The 23,824-nt window shown below is 42.8% G+C and overlaps 1 protein-coding gene across 1 annotated transcript in view; it reads left to right on the top strand.

Moving 5' to 3' along the window:
* The first annotated feature begins 6,605 nt into the window (after positions 1-6,605).
* TMEFF1 (transmembrane protein with EGF like and two follistatin like domains 1) overlaps positions 6,606-23,824 on the top strand; it is a 134,262-nt gene continuing 117,043 nt past the window's right edge. The window contains exon 1 of the mRNA XM_020797169.3: positions 6,606-7,100. Coding sequence (XP_020652828.1) covers positions 6,929-7,100 — 172 coding nt within the window. The 5' untranslated portion in view covers positions 6,606-6,928. The remainder of the gene's footprint in view (positions 7,101-23,824) is intronic.

Here is a 23,824-nt window from a genome sequence, read left to right as displayed (position 1 = left end):
GAACACAGCTTTTGGCTTGGTTCCACTCAAATCATGAGGCAAACTTCCCTTTAGCTGCTTTAATTTCTCACACTCTGAGATTAGATGGCCCTTTCCTTGACAGAAATAACATTTTCTGCTGTATTTGGAGTCTTTCTCATCTGGTTTTGGTTTTCCCTCCAAAATCTGAGGTCTTTGTGGTTTCATGTCTGAGGGCTTCCCTTCAACATTATTGTTATTCCTATTTCTACTCATTATTTCCTTCTTCTTCAGCTCAAACACCATTTTGTCTACTTCCAACAGTCTCTGTTTCACTTCCCTTTCAAACGCCAGTTCCCTCACCCTCAGTTCACGCAGTTGGGCTCGGAGCATTTTTCTGAGTTCTGGGGTCAGTTCTCCCGTGCTCTCATCCTGCACTGAGCCAAATTCCTCCTCAGAACCTTGGTCTACCTGTGGGTCTCTTACTTCCTCCAGTTCTGCCATTTGGCTTCGAGTCAAGGGCATAATCCCCCCCCCCCAGAACAGGCTGTCTTCAAAAGTCAAGCCTCAAAATAAAGCGACGACTTTTTTCCTTTTGCCTCAGAAACAGCCTTCTATAGATTGCTGCTGTTCCTTCAGCACTAACTTGCAACTGTTGCCAGGCAGAATCCACCCCCTCTGCTAGGCCTCTCAGCAGCTATGCTAGATCACTGTTACTTCACACAGCTTTGCCTCAGTCCTTTCCCGCCAAAACGGGTAGCCTCAGAGCTCCCTAATCTAGTCCCCAATCTGAGGTGGCACGTTCTTCCACTAGCGTACCTCCCCGTGAGGTAAGCCTAGAAGATTACCTATGCGCTCTCAGATTGTCCCTGACTAGACCCCCCCTTGCTCTGGGCACACTTGCCAAGGCTTTGCTGGACCACTGGACAACTGGACCAGTCGTATCCCACACGCTGGACACCAATCAATGTGACAGCCCCAGACCTACTGGAGTGTGCCACACTATAATCAAGCTGCCACCAACCATTCCCTATAAGAAGTCACACAGACCAGGAATGGATTTTTAACAAACAAAAGAACAAGGTTTATTTAAATAACAAACAGGGTAAATAAAAAGATCAAGTAAACAAGGTACTGTAACGTGGCTTCGTCTCAATCATACATACAACAGTTTGGTTCACACAGAACACTTTAAAATAAAGCACAGACCCTGAACCTATCAGTTCTGGCTACCTATAAAGAAACCTGAACCTATCAGGTAGGTACCAACTGACACACAGTTGTACCCAGTCTGACACACAGACTCCCACTCCTCCTTCTAAACTTCTCCACACAAGCTTCAAGTATATATACAGTACAGCTCCTCCCCCTCATGTCCCGCCTTCCACTCCCCATAGGATGGAACTTTCCCTCCAAACCCATGACAGACAGGTAACATCAGTGCTGTATGTAACAGAAGTGGCACACAGCATGCAATGTGATGGACTCTCGGGAAAAAATAATGTCGATAATCTAATCTATATGGGAGCCTGGAAGTAATTACAAGTCACAGGGACATATAAACAAAATAAAAGAAAAAAGAAGCTGAAAATAGCAACAGAGATTGCAAGTATGCCACAAAAAATATAAAGCAGATATAGATGTAGATATAAGTATAATGGATATTTAATAAGAAGCAATTCCATTGGATTCTGCTGAAGTCATTTCTGAGTAAATGAATTTAAGGTTTGGCTGAGTGCATTTAAGAGCACTGTCTCCATTACAGAGTTAAAACTGATGTAACAGAAACCATGGCATGCCAGAGAACATCTTAAGATCTCTAATGCCATAGAGGCTGTTGGCAGGGCCTGCCCTACCCTCAGCCAGTGGGAGGCAATCATCTCAGGCAGCCGATTTTAGGTGTTGTGAAAAGGTAGCAAGTTCTTAGTTATTCAGTTTCTTATTATTACAAAACATATTTTCTGACAGATAGTGGAACAGGTGCTTGGGGGATTTTCAGTTTAATGCGCCAAATTAGTTGGCTTTTAGGGAGCAGTGAAATGTATGGCTCCAACTCAGAGTGTAAAATGTCCTTGCTTCTGGGCTAAGGATCTCTAGCAACATTATCAGCACAAATTCCAGTTCTCTTTAGAGTGGGGAGCATGACTGGCATAACATATACATTTAGCTAACAGATACCAAGGAGTGATCTGATACACTGAGCTAGGGATGAAAAAGGCCCTGTGACACGGGTACACAAAAGTATTTTCCTCATTAGACCTGACGGGCAAGAGACAGCCATGCTTCCATTGACTGGTTGTGGCCGTCAGACAGATGGTGGGGCTCTTAATGATGGTGCGCACTTAACAGGAAGATCTAGCTTCCAGTGTCACTGCACCATTTTTGTTCCGTCTTTCTCTCCTTCTGCTTCTACTTCCTACTAATATTTTCAGTTACATCTTTATCTGCCTTGATGCTTTCTTGACATAGCTTAACTTTAAGATGCAAAAGACTGAATTGCCCCTAAAGCAGGGCTAAGGAACCTGTGACACTCCAGATGTTGCACGATTCCAGTTCCCAGCAGGCTTAGCCAAACTGTCCAGTTAAGACGTTCAGCCTTGTCTAGAGAGCCCCAGGCTCCTCACTTTTCCTTTCAACCTTCATGTTTGCCTTCTGTTTCAGTTGGTAACTTCTTCAGTCTTTTCAGAAATTCCATTTGTGCAAAATACCTGATTCTTCTTCTCCTGGCTCATATTATTACTGCTCTTAAGGTCAGTCACACAATATTTATTAATATTTAATAATTTACAATTTCTAACCCTTATTTAGCAACTTGCCTTCTCTCGTATCGACTACTGTAATGTTTTGTTAATGAGAGCATCTTCCTGTCCTTTACCTTAATCCTGTAATTCTTGTGTTTGCTTTTTTATACTTTATGCATGTGACACATCTATATCGCAGGTAGTCAAAAAGCAGATTAGGATCTGTCAGTATCTCTCTGGAGGATTTGAAGTAGATCAGCAAGGATTTCTGGCATAGTTTAACAGGAATAATAAAAGAAATGCAATTCTATACATAGTTACATCTGGATGATTCATGTGAAAGCTGTGTCTCTGAGCATAAAAAAGCATTCCCCAGGTACGGAATGAAAACTTGTACTTAAAAGGGCTTCTGTAACTCAGCATTTCAAAGGGGTGGGTGGATGAGAACTTGCCATTGCTGTCTTTAAGCTAACTGCTTATCTTTCAACCTCAGTGTTTCCCACCCTTAACAGGGATGAGTAATATTATTAATTGGTTTCTTTTGAACAGCTCTTTGTGTAGCTCTGCTGGCCAGTTTTAGATACATAAAGAATTCCTGACCTGCAGTTATTAAGATGTGCTTATATAGGCAAGATGAATCATCCCCAGCAATGACTTACAGGGCAGGATATGTAACTGACCAAGTTGTGATCAGCCACCATTTTGCATTCGATTCCATTTGCAGCTGGTCCAGGTGATGGATCTTAGGCTTCTAGAAATTAAAAAAAATTATCTTATAAATCTGAAATCTGCCCATTGATTCTTTTTATATTCTCCTAACTGATGTTCTTCCCTACCATTCTCATTACGTTCAACATGTCTCTCTGTGGCCTTAGCCATCTTTGTTGCTATCACTCCTTTCCATGAACCCATTTATTTTTAAGGACGATTTCTCTTTTCAAATCAAATGAGACCACCATGGGTTAAACAGCTTTCTATCTATGTACGGTATATCTGTATGTTGAATCAAAGAGCAATGTGGACGTTGTTCCCCAGTGGCTCACTGACACACCATGTCATCATCTCCATTTAGTATGCAACCTTTGGTTGCCTCCTCTCTATTTGTTTTTAGGAGGGAGTGTTTTAAACTACAGACATTTCAGCTACATATTTGGCACATCTGGAAATGCTGATACCACTAGTTCTTATGGATCACTAGGGAAGGATCAAACCTCTTGTATCTTAGCTAATGAATTATCTGAAAAGTATTATAATCATTAACTGATGAATAATGTCCTTGATGCTTCTTGTGTTTTGTTGTATTATTCGTATTTTCATTGCTATTATGTTTGGGGAAAATTAATTTTAAAGTCAGCTCAGTGACTCTTCAATATCGCAAAAGATCCATTTTTTTCCAGTTGCAATTTTATTTATTTATTGGCCAGAATTCTATTGCATATTTACACTGGCACAACTCTATCTGCATTAATTTCAATATTGAATTGCTGCCAGTTACAAAGTCAGTGTAGGCATTTGAGGCAACATACTTTGTGTGATAGCAAATGCTTACATTGACTTTTTCATTTGCAGCAATTCACTGCTGAAATTTACCCTGATGGAGATTTGCCAGTGGGTGTAACACAGGATTCTAGCCATTATTTATGTTTGTTAGTCACTTTATGAATATGTTTCCTGAGAATTATACCAAAGCTAACCATACTTAACAATAATACAATAAAAATTCAATAATAAATCTTAAAAGGCCAGCCAAACATAAAACCCAAATACTGTACAAGACAGTAGTATCCACTATAAATTACAAGAGATGAATACAAAGCACCCAATACAAAGCTAGAAGGACCATTGACGTAATGAAGACTAAAACAATAACATCTTGGAAGGCCTGTGAGAATAGAAAGGTCATAGCCTTGTGCTGAAAGGACAAGGATGTCAGTCAAGTTTCCCTAGAGGTCCATTGCTAGGAGTCTACCAGCCAAAGGGTCTCCTCTCTCATGATCACCTTCCAAAATTAGAATGAAGGGATGCTATCCAGGAGAGCACTCTGTATATACCTGCTAATCTGGAGATAAAACCTCAGTGAACCCAGTGAGGCTTGCTGACTAGCAGAGAAAACCCCGCAGAACTGGAGTTCTAGGAACTTTCTCCAAATCGAGAGGCAAATGTCTCTTGACTGCCAAAACCCACACTCAGTTGGGATCACAGGGGTTGGCTGCTACAAATTAGAGGGCCTGTGCTGTAGTTTGTGTTTACTGCCTCATAGCAAAGGATTCAGCAGCACAGGGAATTGCTACGTTTGTTTTTTCTCTTTCACAACATCAATTTGTAAATGATAGTCTACTGAAAGAAGAGCATTCAAATTTTACTTTTTTGGCTAAATTAAGAAGTATCCCTATTCATTTGGCACACACACACCCCAGCTCAGTATTTTTTCCCCCACAAGTATGGTAAAGTGCCAATGTGGAACATGGCTAATGGAAGCTTTGGTTCCAGTCTCATCTCAGTCTACCTACATTGGGGACCTTTCCATCTCCAATTTGAGCCTCAGCCAAGTAAAGGCCAGCTTTGTTGTTGCTGTTGTTTAGTCGTTTAGTCGTGTCTGACTCTTCGAGACCCCATGGACCAGAGCACGCCAGGCCCTCCTGTCTTCCACTGCCTCCCGGAGTTGTGTCAAATTCATGTTGGTAGCTTCAGTGACACTGTCCATCCATCTCGTCCTCTGTTGTCCTCTTCTCCTCTTGCCTTCACACTTTCCCAACATCAGGGTCTTTTCCAGGGAGTCTTCTCTTCTCATGAGATGGCCAAAGTACTGGAGCCTCAGCTTCAGGATCTGTCCTTCCAGTGAAAGGCCAGCAGTACCTGCCTATTTGCCCAGAGGCAGGGGCAGCTGGTGTCTATGGTATGGGATGTAAAGCAACCAATGGGAAGGGGAGCCAGGAGCAAAAGTGAGTACACATACACACATATATACACACTGGGAAGCATTCACACATACACAGACAGTGCGCCTCTGGAAGGAATGACCTGGTAGCAGAAACCCGAGTGTTTGCCCTAATGGACAAACCACCAATGTTGTTTTCCTTCCCAGACCCCTAGAAGGATAATGTACATGCATCTGCAGCAGCATCCTGAACCCGTTTTCTTGGAAATAATATGAAGCAAGAAATTTACTGGGATTTGTTTCCACCGAGGGTACTTCCGATTGTCGCTCTGCACTCCAACCCTCCCCATGTTGGCTCAGTAACCCTAAATTCAGTAGGTCTACTTTCTTCCAACTATAGAGAAGTAGGATTTGGGCTCTAGAAAGCCAACAGCACCCCACAGGGAGCTGGGGCCCAGCCTCCACAGCAGAATCAATGCCAGTCCCTTCCTCATATAGCCCACCTCAAGAAAGCCAGGTTGCCTGAGGAAAAGAAGGACGCTCTGCCTTCCTCCTTTCCTGTGTACAAGGAAGTGGGGGAGTTTTCTGAGGCGTGCAAAGGAGCCAGCCGGAGGTCGTGGGGTGTGTGTGTGTGGAGCTTTTCGCGCGCTGGTGGTGGGAGTGTGACTCTTTAACTGCCTTCGACTCCCGGGAGGGCTTTCGAGGGTTCCCCTTCCTCGGGCTGGCGACCCTCCTTCCCCTCAATCTTGGGACAGCGGTGCGCTGGTCGGCGGGGTATCCCTCCGTGCGCGCCAAGAAGAAGGTTCTGTCGCCGCCGCCGCCGCCGCCTGGAGCGGCCAAGTGGTGGCAATCGGGAAAGAGGGGGGCGTGGCGGCCGGCGTCGGACCCCCACCCCACCCACCCCCGCCACCATCCCGGCCCGGTCCCGGGGGAGGAGGCTGGCGGCATCGGCATCACGTGGACCCCACTCCCTCTCTTTCCCCCTCCCCCTGACTCTCTCTCTCCCCCTCCCTTCCCTTTGTTGTAGCCTGAGCTGTATGTAGCAGGAGCGGCGGTGGCGGGAGCAAAGAGAGGCGGCCGCCCGAGCAGCATCGGCGCCCAGGGCAGCGGGAGCAGCGCACAAAAGGGGCGCGAGGAGGCAGCCGCGCCGCCCCAGCCGGCGTCCCGGGAGCCCCGCGAGGAGAGCCGCCGGAGCCCCGCCGGAGAGCCACGAGGCGGCCCGGGATGCGGAGGGCTGGCGAGCAGCAGCAGCAGCAGGAGGAGGAGCAAGGCCGGCGGGTCTGCGCTGCTCCGGGCTGCGCCCGTTGATACCCAGCAGGGCCTGCGGCTCCCCCTTGGCAAAGCCCACGCGATGGCGGCCACCGCCCGGCCCCGGCCCTCGCCCGGCTGCAGAAGCGCCGTGATCCTGACGCTGGCGGTGGCTCTCTGCGCTCTGGCCCCTGCCCGGACCTCCAACCCGCTCTCGCCGGCCGCGCCCGCCACCGATTGCGCCGGCAAAGGGAAAGCGGGCAGCAACTGCTCAGGTAAGCGGCTGGGCTGGGCTGGGCGGTGCGCGGACGGAGTGCTCCCATGCGCTCCTGCTTGCCTGCGCCGCGAGCATCCTCTCTCGCCATCTCGCTCTGTTCTCTCCCCCACCACCCCACCCCACCCGTTACAGGCTCCCATCTGGGCTCACCACATGCACGCTTTTGACAATACCCGTCTGTCTCTCCTGTCTCCACACCTCCCCATCTATGCCTACCAGCTCCATCACCAGCCCCATCTTTGCTTCGCTGTCACTCACGGAGTATTAGGATTATTTACCAAACATATATATATACACACACACCAAACACACCGTTTCTGAATGCACAGTTTCCTTCTCGCTCTCGCTCTTTCCGTTGTTCAGACGCACAGGCACGCCGCTCACTTTCGGACGTGCTTCTTTCCAAGAAGCGCCCCTGGATTTAATGGGACTTCTTCTCGGGTTGTAGACATCGGCAGATGAGGACCTCCTTGTCTGGTACCTCCACCGGCGCCCACACAAGCCGTCCGCCGCTCTGACTCTTTCCTGGTAGCCTGGTTCCGTCCACGTTTCATTTCTTTCCTGCCCAAACCTAAGGAATCAGGACAGGCTACAGTTTAGCCACATCTCTTCTGATCCTTCCAAGAAATCCCGGAAGCAAGAGGGAAAGAAAAGAAAAGAGCCTAAAGGCCAGCTAGCAAGTTTGGTGGACAAGCGGGGACTTTAAACCAGGTTCCAGGAGTTCATTTATGCCAGCCTGCTTTCAGAGCTAGGTTTCCTATGCTACATACTTTTGGGGTGCAATGCTTCTCGTAGTACCCTAGGGATCAGCCTCATTGAATTCAGTGAAAATTAGCTCTGAGAAGGCATGAATAAGCTTGTTCTATTCAGACTCAGATCTATACACATTTAGAAGCAAGTTCCACTGAATATGCCTGAGTAGACCTGTGTAGGATTGTTCTGCTCTTGTGCAATTTACTGATTAACTGCACAATTTCCTGCATTTCCATTGTTGTTATATGCCACCAGGTCACCTTTATTATGGTGACCCTAATAAAGTTTTTGAGGTACACAAGCTGTTCAAGGAGTGACTTACCATTGTCAGTCCCAAATGAGTTTCCATGATTAAACAGGGATTCAAATCTGGGTTTTCTGAATCCTAGTCTGACACGGTATCTGCTGTGCCACACAAGCTCTCCTCCTGCATGTCTACTTCAAAGTTAAAAACTATTGAGTTCAATTGGGCTCACTGGTTGGTAAGTGTGTGTGTGTTTGACTGCCATAGTTTTCACCAGTAACAACCCTCTTTTAAATCCCACGAAGGTTGATGGGAGTGAAACATCTGGGATTAGGAATATTTGGCCAACGCAGAAGATGTAACAATTAAACTTTACCTTGTCCTGAATGCAATGTGCATATACCAAACACTCACTGTGTGGACACGCTCTTTTTCCTCATCCACATATTTCTGTGATCATCTATAGTTTGTTCCCATCCAGAGGCACCCTTGCCCAGATATTCTTTATTTATTTTTATTTATTATTAGATTTCTATCCTGCCCATCTACTCAGGGTCTACTCAAGGTCTACTCTGGGCACTTTACATATTTAAAAACAATAAAACCAAAAACATACATGTCCAAACATATAAGTTCTTCCACTCCTCCCCCTTGTACATTAAGGAGATCCCTCATGCAGAGAGGGCATAAGCTTCATTACTGCAAGGCAGAGGTCTTTTAAAAAAGATGAGGGAGGTGCCTAGTAAATCCGGGAACATGAGCACTGACCTTGTGTGGGCAGTGAGGTGTCAACAGTTCATGTATCCAGAACCAGTGGCGGTAGGGGGTGCCCGTTCCTTTCATTGCTGCTGGGAACAAAGACCTTGCAGCTGTGGTTTCCAAATGTGTTTTTATTTCAGTGGTTGTGCCAGAAGAAAAATTACTTCTTTTCCAGGAGCAGTAAAAGCCCACCCTTTCCCCTCCCCCCCCCGCCAAACCAGGAGGTGGTATCTTTTGTTTCTGTCTGCTGCTGTTGTGCTGAGGCCCGTCACCTAGCTAATTATTGCAAGCCATACCCTTTGCCTTTAGTCCCCTCTTCTTTCTCCCACTTCTTTTGCTCAAGAAAATGGTGAGAGGAACAAGAGGGAGTGCAGACATGCCTGTGTTTCTGTAACCTATTTAAGAAATCAGACTCTTCCTTTCCCACTCCTGTGCTAATAAATATTCAACAAATCCCTACATCCAGTCTAGCTTCTATACTGTGTAGTGGTTGCTAGGAAAAGTCGTTGTGGGGAAGTGCATTGCTGTTAAAAACAACAGCACCAAACACCATCGTTTCTTAAAATATGAAAGCTGTGTGTGTCTCTTGCCTGTTTTATCCTGTGTTCCAGTATATTGTAGAAATAGTACAAGGGGGATGGGAAAGTGGGATGGGAAAGAGAACAGAACCAAATTAATCTGAAAGGATTCTCCACCCCCTACTCCCCCCCCCCAAATTAGTAGGAATCTAAAAACAGGAATAGGTAGGAAATAACAAAGCATATTGTTTGGATTGTGCTTCTAAAACAATACTTTCTTTAGGTTGTTTGTATTTGGTTTGTTCTTCAGACTCTGTATTTCACCTTCCTCAAAGCATCCAAGTGGTTATTTCTTTTTTTCTCTCCACCTGGAAAGCAGAGATGATTACTCTGAAATGATTGCCAGCTGAAATTACGTGCAGCCGCTGGCGCCAGATTGATGAGAGGTACTTGGTGTCCTCCAATCCCATTGTCTTCTCTGAGAGATGAAGGCAGTTACCACTCTAAGCAGCTCTGAGCACTTCATCTGTTATGGTTCCTTTGGATAGTGTAAGTTGATCAGCACCATCTGATCCATGTTTACTCAGAAGTGAATTCCAGTGGCTGCTAGTTGTATGTTTAGGATTACAACCTAAGGACTTGGTCCTCTCCATACTTGCATTGTTTCACATGATATAGTGGGACTTACTTCCAAGTGAGCTGTCAGAATACTGGAGAAGTGAGTAATCAACTGGAGATAAAAGTGGAGTGGCCCCTGTTAGAGAGTGCTGCACTCATAGGCAGCCTGTTATCCCATGATCCTCTGCCCTTCATATCTGGACCACAAGCTGCCACTCATTGTGGAATCAGGGAGTGAGATGGGCAGTTTAGAGTAGCAGAAGGAAGAAAAAGAACACTCTCAGAAGGGGGCAAGGATCCTGAACCCTGCCTTGCTCTCTTTTGTTTCCACTTGCATTTTCCCCACTGGGGTTTCAGATTCTAACAAGGAGAGAGAAAAAAAGCAAGAAGAATGGCAGAGTAGTTGCAGGAGCAAAGGGTGATAGTAGAGTAAGGGCTGATCACACTTTCAAGCTTTCATTTTTCCCCTCTAACAGCCTTGTGCCAGGTCTACATTTTAAGATCAGTCTGCCACCATCACATCTAATTGGGCCCTAAGGTTAACAATTAAGAGAGTAATCAGGCTTACTTTAATGTGTGCTAGTAGGAGGCACCTTTATCTTGATTTCTAGGGGTGGAAGGGTGGTTGGAAAAAAAAACAGGTATGCAACATTTTAAAAAACACACCTGCAGTGTTTGGTATAGATAACTTTGCCAATATGGTTAGCAGATTCTCAGAGAAAGCAAATGACACAAAAGCTATTCTGCAATGTAAATTTCAACTCTGTTTGTGCTCTCTGTGCTTGTGTGTTGGATTTCTCATGCTCTGACTCCAGATGTGTTGGTGGTATGTTTGAGCAAAGCACTGTTTTTTTCATGCTTGACTTCTTTTGCATCTGTGTGTTGAATGATGGTGTTCTCTGCAAGGAAAGATTAGTAGGTTAATTTGCTATTGCTATATACCTTGTTTCCCCCAAAATAAGACGTAACCTGAAAATAAGCCCTAGTGTGGTTTTTCAGGATGCTCGCAATATAAGCCCTACCCGCAAAATAAGCCCTAGTTAAGTGAAACCCTGTCTTCCACCATTGTACAGCATTGTGCAGCAACCAGAAGATGACATGACTGTAAAATAAAGCATCCCCTGAAAATAAACCCTAATGTGTTTTCTGGAGCAAAAATTAATATAAGACCCTGTCTTATTTTCAGGGAAACACGGTATAAGCTTACTATATTGAAATTCAGTAAGATTCCTTTTTAAAAAGCTCACCATTAAGTATTTTTCCAAATTAAGCTGTAAAAAGTTAAAGAGCTTTTTCGCTCTGTAAGGATATCAGATTATTAAACACTAAATTGCATTAGTAGTGTTTGTTTGTTGGTTGGTTAGTTAGATTTATGACCTGCCTCTCCCCCCCAAATGAACTGAAGGTTGCATCCATGACTCTTCTCCTCCCCATTGTATCCTCACAACAGCTCTATGAGGTAGATCACAAGGAGGAAGACTGATTGGCCCAGGGTCACCCAGGGAGTTTTGTGGGCCAAGCAGGGAACCACGTTTGAATCTTCCAAGTTACAGCCCAGCCTGCACTGGCTATCCTACAAAATGGTGGAAACAAAAGAGAACAAGTACAGACATATAAAATATACCCCAAGATAAGAAGGCATTGTGCTTAACCTTTGTGATCAGACAGCTTTTCCTACATACTCAGAATATTCAGCCTAGACATCTCCCAAGAGTATTTGAGTTTGTAACGTGTGTGCTGATTTGGCTGCAATACAGGTTTTCAAGCCTGATTCATTGACCTGGTCAGCATTAAGACCTTGTGTCAATGTTCTTTTCAGGAGTCAGGGCCTCTCTTTTTACTGTGCAGTTCCTACTTTTCCTGGGCTGTGATCTTGTGGAGACCATGTTTCCCCCACCCCACCTTCTTTCTACCTCACTTGTGCAGTGATTTCTCACCATGTCAAACAAATGCCATCTGAGAGTAAGTGGAATTCTAGCCTTTTTGCTTCCACTCAGTTATCCACAATTGGGGTTACACCGTTCTTTCCCAGCTATTGATTTCCCACTGCATACCTCATGGTATGGGAGAATCTTACAATATGACCAAGATTACATTGGTGTGAGCTATTCCGGTTGGTTCTGTGTGATCCCACATTGTTTGCTCATTCAGACGTTATTGGCTGTTGTGAAATCCAGGGTGTTTCCAGATGGAGGACTCTTATGGCGACCTGTCAAAAGGCATTTTGCAGCTGTTCCATCTCTCTCTCTTTGATGGAGTTACTGTGCTAAGAGGAAAAAAAACAGGAGCAGCAGCGGGAAAACATGGGAGGGATTGCAAGTAGAAGTCCACATCTGTCTTCCCCATGAGTAAGAGACAGGACAGTAACCTGTCACAGAATAATCACTGGCCACACAGGTATTATGGATCTAAATAACAAAAAACCAGGTATGACCTATATGTCTTTTATCAGGTTGAATGGGTCTTGGATCATAAGACTGAAGGTCCTTTATGGAAGGATAGTCCTGTGTCCTTCTCCCTATGATGCATCTCACTTTGTTCTGGAGAACTCTTGTCAGTCACAGATGGCTGCACAGTGGGTGAGGGGAGGGGAAAACCTTCTTTCCATGAATGTCTTTATCTTAACTTTGATCTTAGGATCTAAGCCAGTACCCTCATTTTGATTCAGGCTTGTTGCAGCCTCCACACTGGGAGCAAGCAGATGCTGTGTGTTAGAATGTGCAGCCTATTTGATTTGCCTAGGGCAGGGCTAGAAAATGTTGGTCTTCCAAATATTTTGAATGGCAGTGTTCACAGTCCCTTACCACTTGCCATGCTGGGTTGGTCTTATTTGAGCCGAAGTCTGAAACATCTGGATCAACAAAATTGCCAAGTGTATGTAGGAAAATTTCTTTTTCCTGCCGTTATCTTTCCTGCTAGGTGGTGTTGATTTTATATTTAGCTTCAGTGTTAGATATATGAATTTCACTCTTATAAGACATCTTTCCTCATCCACTGGAAAGGATGATAGAAATCAGTGAAGTCTACTACTTTTTCTTTGATTCTGCTCTTGTATCTTTGACTACAGCCACCTTCTCAGAAATTTAGCATAGGAAGAATTCCACATTACATATTTCCGCAAGGAGAAGGTTTGCCTGTAGAATCCCCATGAGCCAAACTCAGGTTAATTGCATAGGAAGAGAACTAGCAAACAGAGAAGTAAACGAAAAGACAACACTTCAGACCTAGGCTGAAGTCCTGTTGCTTAATGTAAAAAAATGTATAACTTTCAGTCCACTCCTAACCAGCAAATAAAAAGTCCCTGTTGTGATTCTATAGGTGCGATGTGCACACCAAGCAGGGCTGGATTAAGACCTTTATGGGCCCTAAGCACCGAAAAGACTATGGGGCTCCCAACAAATATAACATGTGGCAGGTCCCATGGCTTGAAATATATATTATGCATGCATTATATGCATGAAAATACAGTAATTTAATTGAATAGCATGTGGCAAAAAAGAACCATGTATTGTATGCAAAACTGTAAGTACAATCAATTTATCCAGCCAAATCGTCCATTTCCACGCTTTGATCAGTGTAGACAAATTTTGTCAGAATCTGTAAATAGAAAAACTCAAATAAGAGCTTAATACCCTTTTTTAACAGTGGCTGTTATTTCTTTGGTTTGCACGGATATTGCAGAGGCCATGTGCCTAAAAGGCTGGCAGTTCTTTTTATCCTTATCTCCACACAACTTCCCAAAATACAGAAGTAAAAACAAAAACAAAAACTCCCACATTGCAATGACGATGATAGATCATTTCACTCAAAACATGGGTTTTTTTTTCTCTAGGTGAGTCTTTGGGGTTTTTTTTAAGTTTTTACTGGTTCATACTCAGTTACTTAGATAGGGAGGTGGTTTTCTTGGGGCTCTTGAGAGAGGAAGGGAGCTGAGGGATTAGGATTGATGGACGGATGTGGTTTGTTAATGAGGGTGCATCATTTGGACTGTGGTCCATGGTAAATCCAGCACTGAGAGCATAATTGTTGATGCCCTAACATGTGCTTACTTTGTTTAATGATTAATCTGGGGTTCACACCAGGTCAGCGTACATGCACCCCCAAGAATCACGGTGGGGACTCTATTTGCCAATTCAGGGTAGACTGAAAGTTAAGCTAAACATTTTCGTGTACTGAACAATAGGATTTCAGCTATAGAAACTCAGCTTCTTGTATTTTCCCTGCCTAGTTTTATAGAAGGGTAGGTGTTAAAAACAGCCTTCATGTCTTCTAAGAAAGAGAGGGAAAGTATTCACAAAAAAAGGCAAGTGATTCCATTCTGTGTAGAAGACATCTCAACTAAAGAGTAGGTGACATGTAGGGAGTAGAAAGCAATGACACACTGAGTCTGGATTGTCAGCAGATTTAGCATTTTCTGTTTGGACCATTGATTAGGATAGGTCTTCTATATTGTGTTACTTATTTCTACAGTGCCTGTGTTAACTATCTGTTGTAAATCAGTTGTCTCCCGACTTTCAAATGGAAAAGAAGTCATAAAATAGGAAGGGGAAAGGTGGGGAGGGGGTGTCAGTTTAGTGACAGCAGAATGAGACGGTTGTTAAGAAGCAGTTACACCCGATAAGGCCCAAGCTGGTGTCCTTGCTAGGATGGATGTGGCACAGTTTCTTGGCACTGCTTAGTTCTCTGACCAGTGGAAGGGATCAGAATTATTCTGTCCCCCGGACTTCGGTTTACACAGCAATGGCTAACTGGCAGGTTTCTTGCTGGTGGCGTGTATACTGTGCATAAGGAGGCTACTCCTTCTTTGCCAGTATTGGTGGTCAGTTTTACCTTCTCTTTGCTGTGACACTTTCCCTCTGATCTCCCAGGGCCTATCATGACCTTTGCCTTAATTTCAAAATATCCCCTTGCTTTTTAAGTACTCAGAGGGAAAGCATTTTTAAAAGAGCTGATGTTATATAGTGTAGTTATAGACCATCAAACTGTGCTTTTTGCCTAGGCAGCTCACTTTTAAGCATTAGAAAAGTGGAAGTTCTTTTCTGTTTTTATTGCACATGAGAATAGTTTTCCTGTTGCTTGTTCTGCAAGTGGTAGGTCACAATAATATAGGAAAACTGCAGAAATGCTGTAGATTGTGGTATTGACAGAAGAATTCACTTATCTAAGTATCTTGGCTTCATATAGATTTATAAGGTGCTTTTCAGTCTCTTATTACTGTAAAGATAATGCCTGCAAGTATATGGTCAATACCTGGAGAAATATCAAAACCCAAACAAATGATTAACAGTGGAATCATAAAAATGTCTAATAAGAAGCAAGGCCCATTATTTTCAATGGAGCTTATTCCCAAGTCAGTGTATTGGTTTGTGACCTGTTTTTCCAGCACTGATAGATCAAAATGGTTCAGTGGCTTGTCTTGCTTCTTACCCTTTCCATGCTTGACAGGACTGCAGTAAATTGTGCAGATTAAAAATAACCATTGATGTTTTAGAATCTACATGCTTCAGACTGGTTGCAGGTTTCAACTATAACTGGGTTACTTGAGTGCAGATTTTAGAAAGTATTAGTACTTAGGGTATCTCATAAATTCATTTTGTGCCTATTGAAGCAGGTGTAAAAGTAAAGAAAGCCCTGTTGAATCAGGCATTAGTGTCAGATAGTCCAGCATTCTGTTCAAGAAGTAGCCAACAAGATATCTGTAGAAAGCCCACAAGCAATAGATGAATTAACTGGTACGTAGAGACATGCTGTTTCAGATTAGTCATAACTAATCTTTATCTGTATCATTAGTGCCTGCAAATTTTTAAAACCCATTAAAAAAATCATCCATCACTAGATTGTGATGGTGGCCATAACTAGATCTTATGGTAGCTAATCCCACTGTGCATCTTGGAGAAGAAGTATATCTATTGTCGTGAATCTCCATCTAGAAAGCAGGCATATTACAGAGTGAGATTAGAGGTCCATTTCACCCAGTCTGCTCTGGGAGACAGTGGTCTTTGGAAGAGCTGTTTGCTAGTTTTGCTACCATGCAGAGTTTTTAATTGATGATTGAACCAGGGACTTTTTGCAAGTGATGTTTGCACTCCTCTAACAATCGCCTTTCCGTAGATTTTCTTGAAAACTTTTCTTCTGTCTGGTTTTGTTCTTGCCCAGTTCTTCCGGCAGGTGCCCATCCAAATTGGCTGCAGGAGCAGATCCACACTTGCTTATCTTCAGCTACATTAGATGCTCCAAAACTGTTCACTAGCCTACACAGTTTTGCTCTACAAAGGATGCATGGGGGGGGGATGGGTTTTCTGAGGAAGGAGGAACAGTTGAAGGAACATGTTTACATGAAAGAAAATGAAGCACTTTGTTTTGCAAAACGTTTGTCTCAGGGTTGACAAATGGTCCAGGATTGGGGGGGGGGGAATCATAAAATGCATTACAGGACTGCAAACAGTTGTTTTCCCCGAGTGCACTGAAACAAGAGCAGAAAAAGACATTCTGCAAAAGTGTATTAGCAATGGCATATGGGAAATAAAAGTAATGAAATAGATCTCATAATAATGAAATACTAGAGGAGATGGGAAGTAAGGGAATCAAGAGCTTTGCTGACAGATGATGCTAGTAATGCAAAGGCAACATTGATCATTTTAATGGACAAGTAGCCACAGCTTACTGCCTAGAATGTACTCCTCTAGGTCCCTACCTGCTTTTTTCATGATCACGGACATGCTGAAATGCACTTACAGAAGTTCGAATGAAATTGCACTTGACTTCCTGAGGTCATATTTTAGTGGATTTTTTAAAGGAGCAAATGAGATGTTCAGCTACAGGTAAAAGTTGTGGACCCAGTGTCTCTGTTGAACAGCAGGAGAAGGGCAACAATTTCTAAGAAGTGGCATGATGGGTGCCTAGCTTTGCCCTGTATCTGGCACCTCTCATCACCTTGCCCTGCTCTGCAGCAAATACCATGCCCCAAAACTCTAGCCCAGAAAGACAGAATAGGGTGAAAAGCCCTGGAGTAAGCTTTTCGTGTATTCACGTCTCTGCCTTTTGTATAAATGATCACCCTGCTAGCAACCATATTCCAGTTTCTTGAATAACCAGCCTATGGAGCTTTGGCCAAGCTGCACAGTCCAAGAGTGTCCCTAGAGGAAGGGGCTGGTAAACCATTTCAGAGTTTCATACCTCAGAAACCCTGGCAAGGATTGCTATACTGTAAGTTGGAATTGACTAGATGACACATCATTATTATAATGATGAAATTCATGGGCTCTTCAGATCATGATAACCATGGAGGCGAAAAATGTTAGAAAGCAGTTAACAATGAACAAAACAAGGAGGAACAGTATGGCAATTTATTTAAACGAGAAATCTGATCTAAAACAGCACCAGTAATTTCAATATTGGATGTTATTTTCTGTCAGTAATTCTGTATATGATGTATCAGGCAAAATCCAAAGAAACAAAACAAAACAAAAAAAAGACACCTTAAATACTAACAATTATATTTTTTAATGTAGCTTTTGTGGACACATCCACTTCATCAGACATATGGAAACAGAATGAATGAAATATAAGTTTCACAAATAAAACATGCTAAATATTCATTGGCTATAGGAGTCTTGGGTTCTGATGTGATCTGAGCAAGGAGAGAAGGGGTGGGGTTGAAGACTGGGGATTCAGTTAAGAACTCAAGAGGGGAGGGGAAGAATATATAAAAGTGAAAGGAGATACCAGAGGAACCACATGTGTTAACATAAGGAATAGTGACAGTTTTTAATCTTTGAGCTTTTTGATGAGAGATGGGCCTGGCTTTCTCAGAGCCTTTTGATCAAATGCACAAATATTTGTTTCCAGCAGGGCAGATATGTACATTGACAGAAAAGGGAAAATACTGTAAATGGTGGCACCAAAATATGAGAAAATGCAAAAAGTGCAATTTGTGATATTATCACACTAACTTCAGAGTACACAGAGTAACTGTGACTTGTTCGAAAGAGAATAAGCCATAATACAAACTGCTGTCTACTTTCCTATGTTAGCACTTGCACTGTAATAAGTCAATAATGCTGAATAAATTTTCATTTATGTTATAAGTTAGCTTCACAAATTCATGAAGAGAAATATTGTTGCTTTGAGATGAGCAATAATGTTGCATTAAAATGAAATTAAAATGAGTTTTTCCCCGAGTAATGTCCACTTATACTAGTTTCTCTATTCATTTATGGCATGTTTATATTTCCCACTGCAGTCATAGCTTAGAATCAATAAAACGTGTGTGTGTGTATATATGTGTATATATATATATATACACACACACACACATTGTATATGTATATACTATATATGTACATGCAGCTACCATGTTCTCTAGACTCACAAAGAGAGTATGGCTCAGTAAAAAGCTGATGGCGTATACCAAGATCCAGGTCTATAGAGATTGTATCCTGAGTACACTCCTGTACTGCAGTGAGTCCTGGATCCTTTGTGCATGGCAGGAGAGGAAGCTGAACACCTTCCATATGCATCGCCTCTGACACATTTTTGGTATCATGTGGCAGGACAAAATTCCAAATAGAATAGTCCTAGAATGAGCTGGAATTTTTAGCATGTATATATTACTGAAACAGCGACGTCTACATTGTCTTGGGCATGTCGTGAGAATGGCTGACAGTCGGATTCCAAAATATCTACTGTATGGAGAATTAGTGCAGGGAAACCACCCCAGAGGGAGACCACAGCTGCAATGCAAGGATATCTGCAAACAGGATCTAAAGGCCTTAGGAATGGACTTCAACAGATGGGAAACCCTGACATCTGAGTGCTTAGCCTGGAGGCAGGCGTTGCATCACGGTCTCTCCCAATTTGAAGAGACCCTTGTCCAGCAGGTCGAGGCAAAGAGGCAGTCACAAAAGCAACAAAATTAGGGAGTTGGATAGGGGACAGATTGTATTTGTCTTCAGTATGGAAGGGATTGCGACCCTCGAATTGGCCTTTTCAGCCACACTAGACGCTGTTCCAAGTCCTCCATACAGAGCACGTTACCATAGCCTCTGGAGACTGAAGGATGCCTAATCTAATCTAATCTAATCTAATCTAATCTAATCTAATCTAATATAATATAATATAATATAATATAATATAATATAATATAACAGTATATGTATAATATATATAAACTATGGCACAGACAAACAAGCACACATTTTTATATAATGCTCTTAGAAAATGTATGCTTGTTTATCTGTGCCATAGTTTTAATATACCTGAAATGTGGATAATAGGAGGGTGCGTATTTCAGGGTTATTATATATTAAAAGCAGATTGATTGATTTGAATCAATTAAAGATCTGTCTGCAGCACCATAGAAGTCACTAGATGGTGGACACCAAGCTCCTCACAGGAAGTAAATGGGTTGCTCAAGATCAAAAAGTCTGGAGGTTTAGTTTGAATGCTCTCAGCAGGCCTCTGGTGAACTTTGAGGGCTAGCCTACTTAAAAGTACACCTTTCACAGTGATGGAATAACATGGGGCTTACCTCTGTGTACCCCATCTTCTTTGTGACATTTGCTGGTCTCCAGGTGTGAGTATGTGTGAGTGCATAGGGACGAAGAAAGAGCCTTCTAAATGAGATAGAAGAAAGCCAGTCCTATTCCTAAGGATGACACAACCAAGCCACCTGAGGAGGCCAAAGAGGACATATTGCATTTTGAAGGAAAGATGGAACTGTGTTTGGATTAGCATTATTTCTGGTAGTCTAGCACTACAGTACTGCTGGGTAGCAATATTCTAACAGGGTGGCTGCCATCTTTAGATCAGGTGTTCAAAACTACCATATTCCAACTTTTTAATCAGTTCATTAAAACTATTAAAACACTTAAATAGGGTGCAAGCCTCCTTGTTGCTTTTGCTGCAACAGTCTAGCGTGGCTATCGCTACCATACGTAAATTTTCGTAAATAAGGTGCCTGTCTTTCATAGGCCCAGAACAATTGCAGTTATTCTGTTGAGGGGGTAGGAAGCCACAAAGAAAGGATTGCTGTCATTTTCTCTCACGTCTGCATCCATTTTATGTAGCTTTGGTCCTATGTAGACAAAAAGCAATGTTGGCAGATTATGGCAGGAGGAGGAGCAGCACGTAGATGAGTCCTGAATTGTAACAAGACTGTTCTGAAGGCAATTTCTAGAGCTACCTTCCTTTTTCAGACCCCAAAACCTTATTGGCTGTACAGGTACATTGCAAATAGAAAGTCATTTCATGTGCAAACAGAAAGAATCTCATGTGCCTTGTTAAGTGCTGGGGATGTTGCTGTGACATGTAACGTTCTGTACCTCTTTGATCAGGATTCCTGTCAGCACATCTTCTTGCAAAGAGTAAATGGAAACTGTTGCTGGGGGAATGAGGAAGGAAAAAAATAGAGGCTCCCCTGTGTGGCTCACTTTGAACAGGACGAAGAGCCAGTTTGCCCTTGTGTGTATGTTGCTGTACTTTGTCACTTGGTTTAAGAGTCACTGCAAAAACGTGGCGAACAAAGTCCGTGAAAAAGCATCTTGTGGCGTGAAGTAATAAAATAAGCATGCTTATCTTACTCCCACATGAAAACCACTACTTGGTGGCTCTGGTCATCAGTAATGAGCATTCATTTATGAGTAAGGCCAGACTCATGTCAGCCAAAACAATCTGAATAAATTGGTTCAGGTTAGTAAACTCAACTAGTTTTTCGTAGTGTGGCATGCTTTCATCTACTCTGGTTTGGTTTCAGAGCCTACAAAATCTGATGGTTGCATGTAATCAACCTAGAGCAAGACAACTATTCAGAGATATAACAGCTTGAATACTGTTAATGGCTTAATACTCTTCAAACAGCTTTCCTTTAGGTAGGAAAATTATGAAAAATATCCTTGCTAATGGATACCATCCAGTTTGAGACTCTAAAACTTGAATCCTGTTGCTGGTCCTAACTAGAGTAGCCCTGTTTAATGAATTGCACTTGATAAGTCAGCACTCATGCAATTCCCATTGATTCAACGCGTCTACTCTAATTGGCATTAACTGGATTTAGCCCTAGGAGTTTGTGAAAGATTGAATGGGTGCAGAATGAAGGCATTGCCTTCAGCAGTACAAAGCTAGATAAAATCCATTCACCATTCAACTAGAATATTTTATGTAAACAGGACACAAATAAACTCAGAGGAATGCAGATAAGCAATAGTAGCGATAAATGGCATTTAAAAAATACTACAGGAAAAACAAAGTTAAAAAACAGTATATTAAAAAAATGAAGAAGTGACTACATGGAAACACATACACACACACACACACACACCAATGCAGTGCCTGAATGTTTCAGTGTACAGTATCTCTGTTACTGTATGAATAACCTCATTTGGAAAAAAAAGTGTGAGCCGTTCTGTAAATGGGCTGGCCAAATGGCCCTTATGCTTTCCCCCCCATGATAGGCTATGTTGCTTCAACCCTCCAGTGGTCAATAGCATTCTGGGGAGTGATAAGAAGGAGTGGTTAAATATATATACAGTATATGCATAGGTCCACGATAGAGGAGTGTGGAAATGGCCCAATATGCTCTATACCTGTACATACAGATCAGGCCAGATCTATATTCTTCAGAAGACCATTTAACCCAGTCTGGGACATTATCTGTGCTTTCTGGAGTTCTGTAAGAAAAACAAGACATTCCCCTGAATGGGGCATAACATAAAGGACTAAGATGGGGTGGGTTGATAGAGTTCAATTGCCCTGATTTTATGCCTTTCCATTCAAAACTATACAACATCGGTCTACAGTAATATACACATTTTAATAGTACAATAGTATTTTAGCAAGGCTTAATAAACTAAGCTATGTGACAGGATGAAGAAGAATATTCCAGAATGCGAAAAAATTGCTTGAAGGGACTGAAACCCTTCTCTTTACCCCATAGTGCCATTAAATAGCTGGTGGAATGGCTGCAAGGGGATATGTACAGGAAGCGACTTCCATCTGAGGCATCTCTAGGAGCTCATGGAATATGGCATATACAGAAAAGATCTTGACCTTTATTGGGAGGTTCTTTGATCACTTACCCTCTCCTTTGGTATCAGTAGCTCTACCAGTCTACTGTTATTGTATTACTTTTGACTTCCCTTTTCCTCAGTTCTAATTTGTACTTTTCATCCTTTTGAATGTTCTGATGTGCTGTGATATAGCTGCTGTCTGGGGGGAAAGGACAGCTCCTTTCTCTGCCCCATAGTCACTCTGGAACTGCGCAAATGCCCCTGATTTTATTCACTTTTTGCATAGTTGTCTGATGATAGTGTGTCTGTGTAGTCTGCATATTGTCATTCCTACCCTGACTTTTTAGTCTGTCAAAGGTCCCGGTCATTAAACTCTTAGGGCTGGCTCACACATTCATTAAAGAGTCAGGACTTGATGAGCTAAGTGCATTGACAATCATTATTGTGTCTAACACCATGCAAGTTTAGTCATTTGTGCTTGATCGACAAGCTTTAAGTGGTACACATATTTGCAAACCAGCCCTTCAGCTCTGTTCCAAAGATACTTGTGTGATATATCTATTTAGACATGGATCACTAAGGCTTTTCTTCTCCCATTAATAGAATGTAACTCTGGAATTACATATAAGCAATGGTAATGATAAATTGCATTTTGAAACTACTCGAGGAAAATCAAAGTTAAAAACATAATTCAAAGACAGTGAACATTTTCTAGCAGGTACCACTTTGTGGGGCTTCTCTGAGGTTGAGACAAACCCAGCTGGATCCTCCCCCCCATTACAATATATTAAACAAATGAAATGCCTACATATAATCTGTCATTATATTATTAAAGCTATATGCTATCAAGTCTGTTCCACCTTATGGGGGCCCCTCCCAGGGCCTTCTTTGGTAAACACAGAAGTGGTTTAGGGGCACTTTGGGACTGTACATCTTGCTCAAAGTTGCACAGTCTGGCGTATTCCCCAGGAGCTACAGTGGACAATCAAACCCCCAAATCATGATTCTGCCGGTGTGTTTATATAAAGAGGCCAGCTTTATTCTAAATCTCAACTCTGCCCCAAACGATATAATGTAAAAAAGGCCAAGCAAGGAAGGTGTTATTGGGCATAATATCTTAGGACAGTGGTCGGAGAACAGGGGTAAATTACCCCAAATGCGGTAAAAGTGAAAATCCTAGGGGTAAGGAGCAGAACACTACCCCCTCCCTCCTACCCCTACCCCTGTAGCCAAACCTTGAATTGTAAGCCACCTCTCCCTGTTACTTCCTGGTTGCAGCAGGCACTTGTAAATCTTCCGTTCTTTCAGAGATAAGTCTGCTTAATTGGCTACAGCTGTGGAATAGCCCTGAGCAATCAATCAGTCCAGGGCTTTGAATGACTGCTTCCTCTGGAAATGAATGCAAGCAAGCAGGAGGCAGGAAAGGATCAAGTTAATGAGGGGAAGGAAGGTGCGAGAGACAGAGGGCTTCATCAAGCTTATTTGAATGTATGGAGAAAATGGATGGAGAAAATGGGTGGATGGTGGGTGGGTGGGTGGGTGGACGTGTGTGTGTGTGTCTGAGAGAAAGAGAGACTCAAAACTATGAAAAAAGGAATAGGCAAGGCTTGAATTAAGGTGGGAAAAAAGGGTGGAGAGAGGGAGTGTGCGTGGATGTGTGTTTGTGTGTGTGAGAGAGAGACTGACTCAAAAGTATGAAAAAGGGAACAGGCAAGGCGTGAATTAAGGCAGGAAAAAAGGAGGGTGTGTGTGTGTGTGTGTGTGTGTGTGAGAGAGAGAGAAAGACTGACTCAAAACTATGAAAAGAACAGGCAAGGCTTGAATT

Source organism: Pogona vitticeps, chromosome 4, assembly GCF_051106095.1.
Source record: "Pogona vitticeps strain Pit_001003342236 chromosome 4, PviZW2.1, whole genome shotgun sequence".
Classification (NCBI taxonomy): Eukaryota; Metazoa; Chordata; class Lepidosauria; order Squamata; family Agamidae; genus Pogona; species Pogona vitticeps.
This window is presented reverse-complemented; position numbering and strand designations above follow the sequence as displayed.